At 41.2% G+C, this 16,512-nt stretch overlaps 1 protein-coding gene across 2 annotated transcripts in view; it reads right to left on the bottom strand.

Moving 5' to 3' along the window:
* ccnd2a (cyclin D2, a) overlaps window positions 1-16,512 on the bottom strand; it is a 146,324-nt gene that overhangs the window by 18,181 nt on the left and 111,631 nt on the right. Inside the window, exons 1-3 of one of the 2 annotated variants that reach the window (XM_069705353.1) lie at window positions 4,992-5,412; window positions 3,386-3,601; window positions 432-591 (exon numbers count right to left, since the gene is read on the bottom strand). In XM_069705353.1, the coding sequence (XP_069561454.1) occupies window positions 432-591; window positions 3,386-3,601; window positions 4,992-5,186 (571 nt within the window). In that variant the 5' untranslated portion in view covers window positions 5,187-5,412. Of the gene's footprint in view, window positions 1-431; window positions 592-3,385; window positions 3,602-4,991; window positions 5,413-16,512 lie in introns of those variants that run through there. The other variant, XM_069705354.1, reaches the window with a different exon arrangement.

Here is a 16,512-nt window from a genome sequence, read left to right as displayed (position 1 = left end):
TCTTCCTTTGACACACGCTTCTCTTTAGGGAGGACTATTTTCCCAATCGGAGGTAATGCACCTCGATAAAGCTACGGCTAACCGCGACCGAGCCACAGCAAACCTCTGCAGCATGTTATCGAGAGAAGAGGGCTTTGATACGGCGCTGAAAGAAAAAAAAATGTGGAGATGAAGATATTTTGCAACATGAGAAAGTGTGTTGATGCAAGCCATTATCGCTTGGTTTGACTTGGCAGCCTGTCCGCGATTAGTGTCACTTGCAACACCAAAAAAAAAAAAAAAAAAAAAAAGGAAGAAAAACGATGATGTCAAAATGACATTGCAGTCTGGATGCTCATCTTTTGGGATCAGCTTTTCTAATCAGGCCTCGCATTGGGACGAACATCTCGGGACGTTCAATGTGCGTGACGTCAGCTGTCGTCGTGTCCTACCTGTGGCGCAGAGGGCGATGAAGGTCTGGACATGTTTCCGTATAAGTGCCAGCTTATCCTCGGGCAGCGGCAGCCTCCTCACGATGTGCTCGATGAAGTCGTTCGGCGTAACTGCTGCCAAGTTCCACTTCAACTTCCCCAACACCACCAGTTCCCATTCCTGAAGAGAGCGAGCGAGAGAGAAGGAGAGTAAAGAGCAGAGGAGATTAACGACAAAAAAAAACGTTTCGGTGCTTTGCACACTGTACACAGAGCTATACGGCGCTGCACCTCCCTGCAGCTGTCCGGCCTATAAGCGTGTGAATGTGACTCGGGCGAGACCCTGGGCCCCGGACCGGTGATGAGCGTGTGGAGGTTAAGCATTATTGTGATTACGTTAAGTCTCCGCTCGGCCGGCCCTGGGATAGAGAAACACCAGCAGCAGCGCCACCAACCCAGGTGACCTCACAACACTGTCTCCCTCCCGGTCTGCCTGTCTGGCATCTGGGGACTTTCCTAAAGAGGCCCACCAGAGGTTCCACTGTGCAAGTGGAGAGTGAAAGCGGATAGGAAGGCTGCGTTCACTGAGCAGGATCAGCAGCCATGAGAGATAAAAGACTGTTTAGCTTTTTAGCTCCATCTATCAAATGGTCCAAATCATATATTTACATAGTGTAGCAGTTTACACTTTGCTTTACATAAACAAGTGCCAAATATAGTGCGAGAGTATTTTTTTTTTTTTTTTTCAACATATCTCACAGGCGACACAAACCTCAACACCTTTCTGTAACATCGGATTCACCATTCACCACACACAAGTGATCTCCAATCATTTTTTTTTTTTTTTAAAGTGCATCTCTGGTCAAAAAAATTTGGTGACACGCTAGTTTACATGGATGTCTGTGTGGGGGTATATTAGGTGCGGTGCTCTCCTCTCTTAGGGTGTATTGTTACTTTCACTTCCTAGTGGAGGAGGTGATTAACGGAAGACTCGGTGACTAATTTGGGAAAACATTTTGTGGTTTGGTTCCGCACTGCAGCCTTGTGACTAGGACCATGGATGCTCTTCATTTTCCCTTTCACAGAGAGAGCTAGAGAGAGAGAGAGAGCGAGGGAGACCACATGGACTCAGTCATGAGACAATTCAATATGGCTGACCTGGCTACCAGCCGGCAATTTTCTAATCAAAGTGACCTTTTTCAGCCCTGACATGTCTTCTGATCTCTTTGCTGCCTGGGACATTGAAACCGAAGATATAATGCTTTTTAGAAAATGGACATTTTTTTTTTTTTAGTGACTCACACGGGAGGAAATAAGAGCTAGTTTGGACATATGTGACCGATACTGCAAAAATATATGCAAATGATAACCCCCAGCAGTGGAGCGTTGATGACTGGCTGCCTCCTGATCTAAAAAAGCATTTTCCCGATCAATGCCAGCAGGCAATATTCGAGCCCACAGTCGGTGCTGTGACAAGGCTTGCAACACAGGCTGTATGCTGACAGAGTGGCAGGCAGGCAAGCAGCCACTTCCTTCTGCTACTGCCTTCCTCTGGTCACACCTTCTTTGTAACATTGTGGTTCTCTTTACGAGAAATTGTTACCAAAGATGAGGACAAAAAAAAAAAAAAAAAAAAAAAAAAAAAAAAAGATCACATGCCCTGAGCAGCTGATCTCTGTTTCCTGTATCTGCATGTCAGCCAAAATACTGCCTTATACAGAAACACAGAAGAGGCCTCGGCAAACTAGTTCAAGGACTGAGGGCTTTGTCTTCAGTCTGAACATAAAGGTGGGATGGACTCAGGCTTTTTGTAAAGTGCAGCTTTATGCAGCCACTTTTACTTTTTTGAAATGCATTTTGTATCTAAAAAGAACCTGACCATTGAAACTGTCATTGAAGGAAAAGGGGAAATTAAATCGATCGTAATATTCTGGAGCTGAAACACATTCCTGAGAAATATCAGAAATCAACAGCGGCTCGACTTGAATGCACTGCGGCGATCAGCTCGGTGGGTATAGAGCCGCCAGTCAGGCAGCTGAGGCAGGCAGGCCTGCGAGCATCAGCCACGTCTGAATCATAATATGTGGCCTCTTTCACAACATGGGTGGGATTGGCTGTTGTTTACTGAGGAATGTTTATGTAGCACCACAGAGCAGTGGGGAAATCTGATGTGAAACCCAGTTAATTAATGGGTTTGCCCCTGTGTAGGCGGCTGGTAGTGTCAGGCCAGAGAGGTCTTATCAAATAAATAAAATGCACAGGATTAAAAGACAGAGTCCCTAGCCGGCATCATCAGTTTTATGTGACTATAATCTGCACCCGTGCTCTGACAAAATGTGAGTCAGAAATAGTGCAGCATGACATAATATGAGAAATGTGTGCATCCAAGGTTATTTTTGGATGAAAGCTAAACTGTAAAAGGCAAACTTGAATTTCTCTGAGTCTCTCCCTCTCCCTCTCTCTCTCTCGAGCTGACAGGAACAGAGTCAGAACTTTTGGCTAGAGTTCAAGCTGACCTCGTTGCTCTGTGCAAATATCTGTCGCTAGATGGCGATGGAGACCACTGCACAGAGCCGGACGGATACTGTAAAAGCCCTGAGGGTCTTGTACAGTAAAAGAGAGAGCCCTTGTGGAACAATTCACTTGTGTGGCTTTCGCTTTTTTTTTTTTTTTTTTTTTTCACGTGCCTTTGATGACAGTGCAGTCAGGGAGCGGAGACCGGACAGCAGGTTCAGAGAGATGAGAGTTAACCCGGTGTTTAGTGCCTGATGTTTGGAGCCCAGTGATTAAAATGAACATATTTTAGGCGAATTAAAAGCTTAGAACAACTGAAATAACATCTGGTTTCACAGCACACGTGATGCAAGTAAAAAGAAAACATGCAAATATGTTTAAAGCAGCTGATGATGAAAGCATGAATCCTAAGAGGTGCCACTGTGAATGATATGAAATATATTTAACCAACTGTTGCTTACCAGCAGCTCTTGTGGTCTGATGGAGTTATCTGTGTAGATGCAAAGCTTCTCTGCGGTTAATGGACGCGTCTCTTTCAATTTGGATGCAAGAAACATGCACACTGCTCCCAGCAGCTGCAGGTTACACTTTTTGGTGGGTACCACTGCTAAAAATCTGTCTAAGTAGTTCATGGCCAAGGGAAAAACTTCTTCCTCGCACTTCTGCTCCTCACAAACCTGAATAAAGAGACAGCAGACAATGCAGCAATGTTGAGCATTTGGAATCAGTAACCCAGCCTGCAGTCACCTGACTTATTTTCCAGCGCTGGAAATGTATATAAAACTTTTGTGAGATAACGAAACAAAAGACTAATCACATAAAGAGCACATATAAATTCAATGACACACATAGTTGGGGCTCGGCCAAGAATTTGCGCCCAGCCCTAATCGGTTGCGACATCACATATTAATTCGAAATAGATTATTTTACAAAGGATGAAATAGGTCTCAGACACACTGTCAATAGAGTCGCATTCCTGCAGTTCATTCACTAAGAAATGAATTCAAGTCACAATCAGCCGAGCCAAAAAAACACCCCGACAGCGCAGCACACGGAAACACACTTTTTTTCATTCGTCATATTTTCATAAAATAATTAAAAATACAAATAAATTGTCTGGAGCGATTTTCTTCGCGTCATAATGTTCAGCGGGGTCTTCCACATCATACCCGACAATTCGTATCCAAATCCACGCGGGATAAATATGAATAAAATGTCAAAATAAAAGGCGAGTAGCGAGCGGCTGGTCTCGTGTGCGTCACACCGAGTCGATATATTTATTTCAAAAATTAATTAAAAATCTGCAGAGGCTCGGACTCTGACGATATTTACATGAAAATAAAGCGCAAAGACTCAGACATGTTTACAGACACATGTTGACCAAAATTATTTGAGCGAGTGTCAAAAATTGAACATAATTCCAGACGGAGGCTTTGCGACGGGGGGAAGACCAGAAGAACAGATAAGGCCCTCGCCCCTTCCGACATTTAGAATAGATACCTAAAATGTTCGCAACGCCTTTTGTCATCATTTCTGTATTCGGTGGACACCCAAGACTCTCCTCTGTCATTGCCGATGGCTTTTAGCCGCTGTTATTGCGTTTATGACACTGTAAATCCTCTTAAAAGCACGAGCGCTCCTGTAAAACCAACATGGCGATACAACAGCGCAAGGCAGCATTGCATTGGGGAGTGCATACGTGTGCATGGAAATATTCAGGCTATCTAAAATAATAACATTAAAGAATCAACAGGCAGCTTGTACCCGACACCATGCGAGGCACATAAAGGAAATTCTCTGGTGTCACACATAACACAGCACGCAGTTTCAGAAACGCAGTCGTCATGACCGGACTTTAAAAAAAAAAAAAAAAGGGTAAGAAATTGCAGAAAACGACACATTTAGTTGATATGAGGAATAAACAGTCGGAAATAAGTGTCATGTGTCACATCTACAGTTCAGAAACGGCAAACATCGCTCGGTAAAGCAGCATTGAAACAAATACGGAGGCTTTAAAGTCGAGCACGGATATAATAAGACTTGTCAGCACTCGGTGTTTCGGTATACCTCCAACATCCAAGTAGCGACCATCCTCCTCATAAACGGCTGAATATCTTTCTGGACGCCTTTGAAATAGGAATATTGGGGTAGAAACCTCTCCTCTATAGTCAACAAGCTCTGCAGCACTCTGTCATCGCACAAGAGGTTCGGATCGGGACGAGCTCGTATGATGGTGTCCATTTCGAGGCAAAGCAGCTCCATGGTGCTGGTGCTTTCACTTAAGTAAAAAAGTAGGCTTTCTCTCTCGGAAGCGTAAAAGCAGCGTAGCAGAGCAAAAAGGCGAAAAGATGGCAGGGAAAGTCTTTTAGAGGCATAAAAAAGTGAGACTGCAGGGGCTCCGTGCGAGTAGTCCTGCCTCTCCTTGTTGAGAACTTTTTCCTCTCTCCCCACACTGCGCGTTTACTTTCATCCGCCTGGCTAGATCAGGCACATTTCAAGCCTGCCCTGCGTGCGCCACTGACGCAATTCACTTCATTACCTCTGTATAGACCAGACGCAACATAGTGCACCCCTGTCCCCGCTGTGCAACACAACTTTTACCACACTTTGTTACATTCCAAAATTGAGAGGCTATCACCTTTGCAGACGTAAACGGACAACAAAGACACAAATAAATGAATCTAAACTAAAAGGAAACCGTATTTTACGCATTTAAAGAGCGTTTTAGGCTGCGACATGCCAAATATTCTTAAAACTATATATGCTGTACTTTTACAGAAGATTTTCTTTATGTTGGCGCTTGACTGATTTATGATGATAATTACTAAGTGAGGGACATGATGTTGCCATTTAACATGTTGTAAATGAATTTATCAATGTTTTATCCGTTGTTGCATTTTTATTACGCATTTTTTTTTTCCATCTTAAAAAAACGCCTCCAAGAAGTCAACTTTACTTGTTAAAGTGCTGCACGTGCCCCCTCTTGAAAAATAACTTGTGTATTAGTTTGGATCAAAAAGAAAAAAAAAAGTTACTAAGTTGATTTGATTACACTTAAACCAACTTGTGTGACAGCTTTTTGAAGTGGACTCGTGCAGAACATGGTGCATGTAGATACTGTAGGCATGTTGCCATAAATACTGCATGGTAACTTATAGAGGCGTGTGGGCGCACACGGCCACGCGCACCGGACCGATCCAACCCACCCACCCACTCTTGACACACACGCACACACATGCATACATTCAGGAACACGCATGGTCTTACAAGAACTACTTTTTCTGCAGTGCAGCCACAAACTGCTTGTGGTTTATAAGATAGCTTTCTAGGAAATTTGAAGCAACATTGCATTTTTTTCTCTCACAACCTTCTGTTGACGGTAACACAAAGATGAGACTCACTGGCTCTGCTCAATTCAAATAATATCCTTCAATAAATCACTACTTTTTTTTTTTTTTATTAGACTTCTGTTATCATTTACATGGAAAAAAGCAGCAGGTGGAAACGAAGCTGAGAGTGTAAGTCATTGAGCAGATAATTAAAAAATGACTGCCAAATGATTTAGCCTCACATACAGTCACAAAGAGAATCTGCATGGTAAATATGTTAATCCCCGTCCCATTCTTAGTCAACTTCAAAGACGGAGCCCTGAATGAAACGAGACATCAGTGCATCAGGGGAAGACTGGGGACTGCAAAGTCCTCAGAGCCTTAGAGCTGTTAATTTCCATCCGAAGCTCGGTGGTTATACAGCAACGCTTGTGAGAAAAGTAGGGGAAATGTCTCTTTAAAGTTTTTTTTTTTTTTTTCTTTTTCCAGTCTAAGTTGTTTCCTCCTCCCTGGGTGTCTATTTGCATAGCCAATAGCTCCTCAGCGCTCCACCGAGGCTGTGCGATTGTTACTGGGCAGACTTCCTCGAGACCTCTCTCTCTCTCTCTCTCTCTCTCTCTCTCTCTCTCTCTCTCTTCTCTCTCTCTCTCTCTCTCTCTCCCTTCCCTTGCCCTGGTCATTTCTCAGTCTCACTCCTTCAAAGGATGTCGCTTCTGCTTTAGAGCCAATCTGAGACGCTCATCAGAGTGTCTTCAGTGGCATCATGTGAGACTGTAGTTTATTGAACTTTTGCATCTGAAGTGACACATTTCATCTGAGGTGCAAACTAATTTGTCGCTGTTTTTTTTTTCTTTCTTTAAACAAGTGCTTGTATCTTGAAACACGGAAGAATATCACCCCACTGATATCAACAAAATGATTCTTCATTCAATAAAAATATTTTAAAAAAAAAATTGAATTTAGCAGGAAAAGAAAGAAAATAAATTAATCTTTAATGGCAGATGCTGCCAACTATCTATAAAGATTGAGTTTTTTTTTTTTTTAGTTCATTAAGGCAGCAACACGTCATCATCTTCCTACTTAGCAGGGCTGAGGTGAGAATTTTTTTTATTTAAAAGTAATGTTATTTATAATATAATTGTTTAAAAGAAGCCAAAAGCTATTGAAATGTGAATAAATAGTGTGCTGCGGTGCAGAAGCAGGTGCTCCAGATCCTCCAGACATCCAACACTTATCAGTTACTCTCAGCTCACCAGGATGCGCAATTACGCATCTCCAAACCATTTTCTCCAGCATTTCATCACCGGCTGATGTCAGTTGAAAGCTGCTTTTTCTTTGTTAAAGGTAAAGAAGTAATTTAAAGTTTAAAAAACATCAGAGTCAGGTATATTAAACATCATATCAGAGCAATGTACTGCAAAATGCCCATGTGGTCATTTTTAATTCTTAAAATCTTGCACGCAAACAATGTGATAAAAATCTGCCCAATGACTGATGACTGGAAAGGAAGTAGATTCACTGGTTTTAAGGCGTTTTTAAATCAAGTAATGTCTTGAAATAAGGTTGAATAATAATTGAACAAGGCACATCATCAAATATTTCAATAAAATAGCAACGCAGACATAAGTTGATCACAAAACTGTCAGGAGTTTTTTTTTCAGTGACGTCAACCGCTCCTCTGAGTGAGACCAGAAGCAGCAGCAGCAGCGCGTTGTGTCCCCGGAAGCATTCAATTATCACACGAAAACAGAATCGGAAGACACCATGTAGAAACGTTTAACACGTTATGACACTCTCCATCCCAAAGTACGGCGACAGGGGAAAAATCGATAAAAACTGAAGTTTGAAAAGTTTGTTAAATTCTTGCGCTGCACACTGCAAGAAATATCTGTCGGCACAAATGATTTAGTTCTGTGTCAAGTTTGGAAATCTTATTTCATGAATAAAAGTTTTTTTTTTTTTTTTTTTTAAAACAGCCAAAGATCACGGGATAACTCCACTTGTTTGCAGCTTATTAAATGATACTTTTGTCTGAAAACCAGCGCGGTAATCTGCATTTATTTTGTTTTATTTTAGTGACAGATAATTCAAAAGAATTCCCCAAATAAAAGCATTAAACAGAGAGAATTGCTTGCTCGTTCTTGTAGATTTTTTTTTCAGCTTTGTTTGAGGATAAAATTCGGTTTAAAGTCAGCAATAAAAAGAGTCAAGGTAGTCACTTTTTGCAGCGAGGATCGACCGGTGACTCATCATCACCGCACCTTTAACAGTTTAAATAACCGTTACAGCGACTACGTTCGAGCAGTCAGCACCCCGACAACGACGGTGGCCCGGCGGTTCTTTTATCTTCTTCTGTTACCGACATCAACATGGGAATCTGACGCTGAGAAAAAAAAAAAAAAAAAAAAAAAAAAAATGTCCCTCAAGACAAGAAAAGTGTCGGAGGGGACTTTGGCAGAAAAAAGGTTCCTATAGAGGCACAAACAGTTGTGAAATGACAGCAGCTCAAGTCTGAGAGAGTTTGGAAGTAAAACACACGGAGCTCTGCCTTTCAAATTAAGTATAAGGTCCGTTTTCTATGAATCTGTCAGGTATTTTACATGCTTTACTTTCTTTACAGTGACAAACAGGTGTAACTTTCATTTTACATGATTTTATCACTAAAATTAAGAAACAAATAATTCAATTTTATATATCAATTATATCCACACAATAGGCTACATGAAGATTAAGCAAACTGTATAACCTTGTAAAGTAGGTTTTCTGATCTTTCTGCTACACAACATTCTCATGAACCTAAAAATGAAACTGAAATCAACAGGAAAAAAAAGCTGAAGAGTTGTTTTTTTTTATTATTATTTATGTCAGGCTTTTCAAAACTGCAGATCAACTTCTTTAAACAGATAAGATCTCCTCAGGAATGTGAAAATAAATAATCTAAAAACAACACACCTGCACCATCAGGTCAGCAGCTGCCATGCAGGAAATACACCTCTTCATAAAATATAATTCTATCAAATTAAATTAAATTAAAAGATTCCCAACAGGATATTATAATTTGACATAATCTAACTCGGATTCATCATGTTTCTTTTAAGCCTTCAAAGAAACAGAAATATTATATATATTTGAAGTAACAATGCAATTTCATGTCAAATTCCACTTGTCTCTCTTCAGTTTGACTTATGTATTATTTTTGTATTTATCTGTGTTTAAACAGTTTATGTATATTATTCTCATTTTTATCATTACTGATTGTAAGAATGGTTTTTGGGAGATTTTTGATTAATATATTAACACTCGAACTACAATAAATTATCGTTGAATAGTTGAGAAACAGGCTGATTTACTGAAATTATTATACAAATTTAATTATTTGCAAGATAACAACATGAATAAAATGAAACATTTTGTTCTTAAAATTCACAAGTGCTCATTTCTTCATTTTCTGGGTTACAAATCTGTTTGATTTCTGTTTTATTTAGAGTCTATGAACATATCAAATAAATAACTGCTGAAATAGAAATAAAACAGACGTGAGGTAATGTTTAAGAAGGTGGAAATCGGTGGAGAATGTAACACATTTTGTCTATTAATTGCTGAAATTTTTACTTTAAAAATATGTTTTGTAGAAACCCAACACAGGAGTTTAAATTGTAACACAATGAAACAGTTTAATAATAATAGCAGTTTATCCGAACAATAAAGCAGCAGGTGAGATGCCTACATCAGCCCAGACTTCACCCAGCAGCCAACTAAGATTTTGGGGATTTATTTGCTGACTAAACTTCCCTGACCAAATCCTACAAGTGAATAAAGAGCAGGAATCCTCTCAGATTCAAAATCCATTAGCAGCAGCGTGCTAAAAATCTTTCTTTCAATATTCAACTTTAAAGCAGGTCAGCGAGACACGTAATAAAAATCCAAATACACAAACAAGAAAGGAGTTTTTACGTGCCGCACCTTCTTTCAGATTGATCTCCATGATCTCGTGAAAACATCCCTCATACATCATTTCATATCATTTGCTCATCAGGACCACATTTCCCCATTTTTGCAGTGTTTTTTTCTGTGGTTGAACAACTGCAGATGTGTGCGCCAAACAACAACAATACAGAAAAGAGTTACTCATCCATGATTAAAAAAACACCAGACTTCATGCAAAAGTCCAACCGACCAGCTGGAAACGTCACAAACTGTTTATTAGTCAGAGAGAGAGATGTCACTGCTCTCTGCTGTGTTTGTGTCATTAAACGCACAAACAGTAAGTGCTACACAGTTCCCAGCTTAAATTTAAAATGGTTAGAAAGTGTGTTTTAACTGGAATCCGTATCTAAATGACCAAACATCCTCGATAACCAAGTAGGAGAGAAAAGAAGTCCTTCTGTCCCTAATTATCAGACACACACTTAAAGATAAGGAAAAAGAGTCACAGAGTGTGGCTTCTGAAAAAAGTTTTGATCGCGATTAAGTGGTAAACTTGTAAATATCCAATTTGAAGAACCAGCTGATCCTACAAATCTGAGGTGAGTATCTGTCCAGCCTTCAGCTGACGATGAACAGCACCTTCCCCAAAACACGATTCAGGAATCAGTGCAGGGATTTTACGCCTCGTCTGATACTGTATGATGTGAATGTTCCCAGCGGCGGGGCTGAAGCTCGTCCCTGACATCTCCACTAACCACCTGTGGGATTTCTCTGATTCGCCTCCATGTCTGATGTTACAACAATGTAGCTTTGGCACCGAGCGCTTGCCCTGCACACTTCCCTCAGACTCCCTCTGAAATTCTTTATGCAAACATGTCCTCCCAAATTCTTTGAGACATGCCCTTATATCATTAACTGGAAAAGAAGAAAGGCGGGAGAGCAAAAAACACACAGAACAAAGTCCTAATTGTCGTCTTCTGACATCTTTGGGATGCAATGTTTGACTGCATGAGGAAGAGGGGCGAGACCTCCCTGCTCAAAAGGAAACCTCTTCCCCTCAGGTGGGTACCTTTCAGAGCCTCAGCTGCTGGGCGGGGCTTTTTATTTCAACAGGTATTACATCACATTGACTGGCTGTGGGGGGGGGGGTTACAAACTGTACTTTGAATTAAGCATGCGTGTGACATTCCTCTGTTATTCCTCATTAGTTTAAAGCACGGACAGAAGAACAGTTGCTGGCACGCAAAAGTCGAGGATGCTTCAGACTCTGGGCGGAGCACGGTGACTTCGCAAGACATCTCGACGCACGGTCGGGCATCTCGAAAATTGTTCTAAAAGACTGGCACTCGTTGCATTCGCTGTGCTTTCATTTAAGATCTCTCAGGGAGAGAGAGAGAGAGAGAGAGAGAGGCCATGGGGTCCTGGGACAGATTTAGCTAATTGGCTACAATTCCTGAAACGTTCAATTCAAGTTACACCTGGTGCTTTTTGTGTCGGAGAAGCACTCAAAGCAGCAGTTGTTTTTGGTCATAGCTGTACGATCTGCTGTGGAAACTGTCACGGTTTGAACATTTCTATTTTGTTGTATTTATTTCTGTGATTTAGTCTTTATTTCTGGATATCTGGACCCCTGCAAGCTGTTTATTTGAGTTCAGTCCAGGTTTTGTGTTTCCTGTTTTACTCAACTCTTGTGTCTGTCTGTCTTGCTTCACTTTGTTTGATTGTCTGCCCCGCCCTGATTAGTTTCACCAGTCCCTCGTTGTCCTTCCCTCCCTGGTGTTTTTAGTCGATGTGCTCTCCTTCCCTCTTGGTCAGTTTGTTCTTTGAGTCTGCTCGTTGAGTTACTGCGATTTTCGACCCAACAAAGTTCTACGTGCCTGTCAGCTCTTTTGATTTTTTTTTTTTCTCGCCTCTTTAGTTTTTGCTTCTTGAGCTCCTTTTGGATCCACACCCGGTGGACTCTGGTATTTATGGGATTGCCTGTTTTGTAATTCGTTCCATACTTGGGACTGCCTTTGGTAATTAAAACTTTTTGATTTAATTAAACTTCCTGTTTTGTTGTCGTGCATTTTGGGTCCTCTATTCCTTAAACCATGACTGAAATGACAAATCAGGTTGCAGTTTAGCAAAAAAACACATTCAAATGGTATCTTCTTCAATCAATTTAATCAGCAACAGCAGATGACTCGTGTTTTTAGACTGAACACAATTTTTTTTTTTTTTTAACGCACAGCTTGTTTTCATGTTTTTAAATGTAAACATCACATCATATTTTTTAATTTTACTGCCAAAGACAATGCATCGACGACAAAAGTCTCCGTGGCCAATCGATACAGTCAGTGCAGCAACGAGGACTTCAGTCCCTTCCTGAACAATTTCTGACAACAGTTGCTGAAGGAAATGTTTTCTGTTCCTTTCTCCTGCTTAAATTTGTCAAGTCTGAGGAGATAATACTATCATGGACACCTTCATCTTTTCCTCCCCTTCCAAAGCATTGACACTCCGTAAGAGCGCGTTAAAATAACAATATAACTACTTGTAAACTGTATATCGGTGCTATTACTGTGTTGCACTCCTCTCTGGTTTTGACCGACGTGCAGGTGCAACCGACGGTGAGAAAATAGTTCTGGATGATTTGTTGCACTTTGCTTCAGTTCGTCTCGAGAAAAGAAACAAACCAAAAGTTCCAAGTAGCAATTTTTTCCCCCTTTAACAAAGACGACGTCCGTCTTTTCACACACAAGGAGAGCTGAAAAAAAAAAAAGCAAAGTGAAAAGCATCATTGATAACTAAAAAAAAGTAGCCTTGTACTACGTCTCAATCCATCACGGACATTACTGACAGCTTGTTTAGCGACAGATGCGTTTCTCCACAGAGTAAGTGTTGTGGAAGGTGCGCACAATAAGGTCTGGTAGCTTTGGCCGAACCTTCAGTTAACACAAGACACAAACCGTCTGGTACTCATTTACCTTTCTTCTACCCCTCCACTCCGTTCCTTCATCCCTGCCTCCCTCCCTGCCTCCATCCCTCCCCTCTTTCACATGCTTGACCCCGTCTTTTGAACTCCACCAACTACCCTTCATATGGTCATCAAATCTGGGGCCAAATGAGCCAGATTGAGAGGTGCGTCTGGGAGCACCGGCTGCTAAATAATGTCAATATTGCCTTGCCCTAACGGAGGATAAACTGCTTTCTTTTCTGTTTCTCACACGCTTTTTTCCTCCACATAACAGCAACAGTGAAGGCTGCGTCACTCAGACCGGCTCAGCTGCTGCTGCTGTCTCTTCCCCTCGAGCTCTTCCAGAATTTTCCCATGTTCATATCACTAGCCCTTGACTTTGTCACTCATTCAACAGCTGCTTGCTGATACCGCATCACTGTTCCAGACCATTGCTCCCCCCTTTCTTTCACCGTGCACGCCGAGAACAAAGGCATTGTTAATCCGGCACAGTCCTTGATACATACAGAATGCAAGGACTTCGTGAGCAAGAAAACTTTCTAAAATTGTGTCTGTTGGTGCTTTGGGAGGATCAACATCCTGACGACTTCCACCTGGTATCACAACAAGCTCAGACTGGAACACACAGGAGTTGAGGTCAAAGAGATCTCACAGCTTATCAACAAAGCTCTCTGGCATTTGAATAATGGCACCAATTAGAAAATACACTAATCTGATCACACTTAATTCAAAAACTGTAATTACAACCATGAAAAGGGATGCAAGATTATATGAGATACATAGTTGTAGAGTGCACTGCATCACTCTCAGCTGGCACAGAAAAACCCAATAAATCAAACCATTTATTCAAATCTTATTTAATCTATGATTCACACACAAGGGAATCTACTTATTTACATTGTCTTTCAAAAAGACAGAGGTATGCAAATATAAAAAAAAATGCAAGCCATGTAGTTACCAACATAACCTCAGGCATTAAAAATAAACTTCAAAACCAAACATGTTGAACACCTGAGCTCTCATGTGTCTACTGGTGCGTACTGTTGCCCTTGTTTCTCTTTTTGCAGATGGTAACAGATGGCAGAAATGAGAACAAGATTACTTCAACGATTACGGAGGGTTTCCCTCCTTTCGCGAGTGCATCAGGTGTTCACCTATCTGTCACTAATAATAACACCGAGTGATCCGCTTTGGGATGGAGAGCTTCAAAAAAAGAAATCACACGTGCACGAGAGAAGACGGGATGCAGACGCAGCGACAGAAAAAAGACACATCCGATGAGAAATGCGCACAAAAAAAGAAAGAAAGATAACCATTAAAACCGACAAGCTATGAAAACTCATGAACACACCCACACACACACACACACACACACCCACACACCGCAGAGCATCTGATCTCCTTCGTGATCAGTGATGGAGACAAATGAGTGGGGCCCACCGCAGTGGCTCCCCTGGCAGACGTGTAGCTTCATTACAGCACCACACATGAATGTGCGCCATCCTCCCCACCACTCTGGATCGGGCCCGCAATAATCTGATCCTTTTGGGAAACTGAGGTGTTGGACTGTAATTTATAGGCCGTATCTTTCAAGTCTTTCCCCCGGCTCCGCCGGTGGCGTCAGCCCCTGAGCCACTGTGTGTGTTTAACGGCTACATGTGTCGCTCCCTATCTCGCTCTGTGAGTGGCACAAAGGTAAAGGGAAGCTTAACAGCCTGGGAAAAAGTTGAACAGTGTGAAATTACCTTGATCCAAAGATTCCTGCCACATACCAGCCCAATGAACCCATAACAGAGCAGGCACTCAGTCAGAGAGCCCTGCCTGCAGGGAACAGCTGAGACATTACAGAGGGAGAGAGAGGGAAGGGGTGGGGCTGGGGGGGTAGAAGGAGGTGAAAGAAAGATAAATGGGAGTAGGAAGGAGGCCCACTGCCAGTAATCTCTGGTCTACAGTCAGAGGTATAGGGGTCAGACAATCTGTACATAATGCACTTCTATGATAATGCTGGACAACTGCTGTAGGTGGGGTACCACTGACTCGGTTAAGTCAGACTTCACACTCAGAGGCCACTTTTGGGGAGATGTGGGAGGAACAGCTGTGGGGCTGCATGATGTTGACAAAATATTGTGGAAAAATGAGATGACGCTGCTTTCACTTGACCGCTTTACGTTGAATGCATACTTTAACAATTTCTGCATTTCGTCGAGGAAACTCAAATTAAGATTAAAATCCTTTCAGGTTCGTGTAAACAGAATTTTAAAGAACAGACAAATTAAGGACACAAACACATCCTGCAAACAAACAAGGAAGAGCTCTGTGATGTGAAGAAGCTGAAGCGAGTTTATTTAGATGGATTAAGATGCTTGTTGACCTACTTGCTTTGGCCTGAGTGAGCGCTTTGATGACCTGGTGAAGGCATGTGGGCCAGAATGTGATGGTAAATCATCAACAGTAAATACAGGCTTTGAATAAGTTTCACTTCACAGACCTGAGCCGCGTCGTCTAAAGAACTACTCTTACTTTGTACCTGATTTACTGCTATTCCTGAATATTGGTTACTTTAATCTCGTTTACCAAAGCACACATTTTCATTCGCAGTGTTTTTGCAGCAGTAAAAATCTTCAGTCACATGTAAACATTTTGAATGTGATGCACTGATATCATAGAATCTCCTTGTATCAGCTGCAACCGGCTTCAAGCAACCAGTTCGTCTACAGTACAAAAATGTAATGGAGCTTATTGGATACAAAGAACAACACAATCTCATGTCGAACACATTGTTACTCGCTTTTAACATCTGTGTTCACAGGACACATTTAATAGATCTAATTATAGATTATATAGGAAATTGTAAACCAAACAAGTACAATGCTTTAATGATGTCACCAAGTAGGACACTGAAGGACACTGATTGGATGGGTCAAACAAAGGACTTTTAAACAGGAGAGTGGTGTTCGAATTTGGGAGAAAGCGAAAGTCCTCATGGACTTTCTATTAAGTAATGTAAACTTATGGAATGTATTTAACTGACGTAAGCTGCATAAGTAACGTCCTTATTCTAACCCAAATCATGATCTTTTTCTAAACACAACCTCGTGGTTTTGATGCACATTTTAGTGACACTGAAAAAAAATTTAACTTTAAGATCACCTTAAAAGTAGTAAAAACAAACAAAAAAAACAACGAAATATGTGATGTTGACCGAGTGAATGTCCCTTTGCCTTTTATACACAGATGAAAAAAAAATATGGCTCAACCATCAACTTAAATTAGAAAGTTGCATTTAAATGAACAAACTAATATGTTTTAGCTATTGGAATGAGAAAAACCAGATTGAACAAACAACAGTGTTTTTATCTTTTTTTCAGTGCAT

The sequence above is a fragment of the Brachyistius frenatus genome, unplaced genomic scaffold (assembly GCF_029030835.1).
Source record: "Brachyistius frenatus isolate BFR_SWC_R1_liver_20210118 unplaced genomic scaffold, ASM2903083v1 Contig_55, whole genome shotgun sequence".
In the NCBI taxonomy this organism is placed as follows: Eukaryota; Metazoa; Chordata; class Actinopteri; family Embiotocidae; genus Brachyistius; species Brachyistius frenatus.
This window is presented reverse-complemented; position numbering and strand designations above follow the sequence as displayed.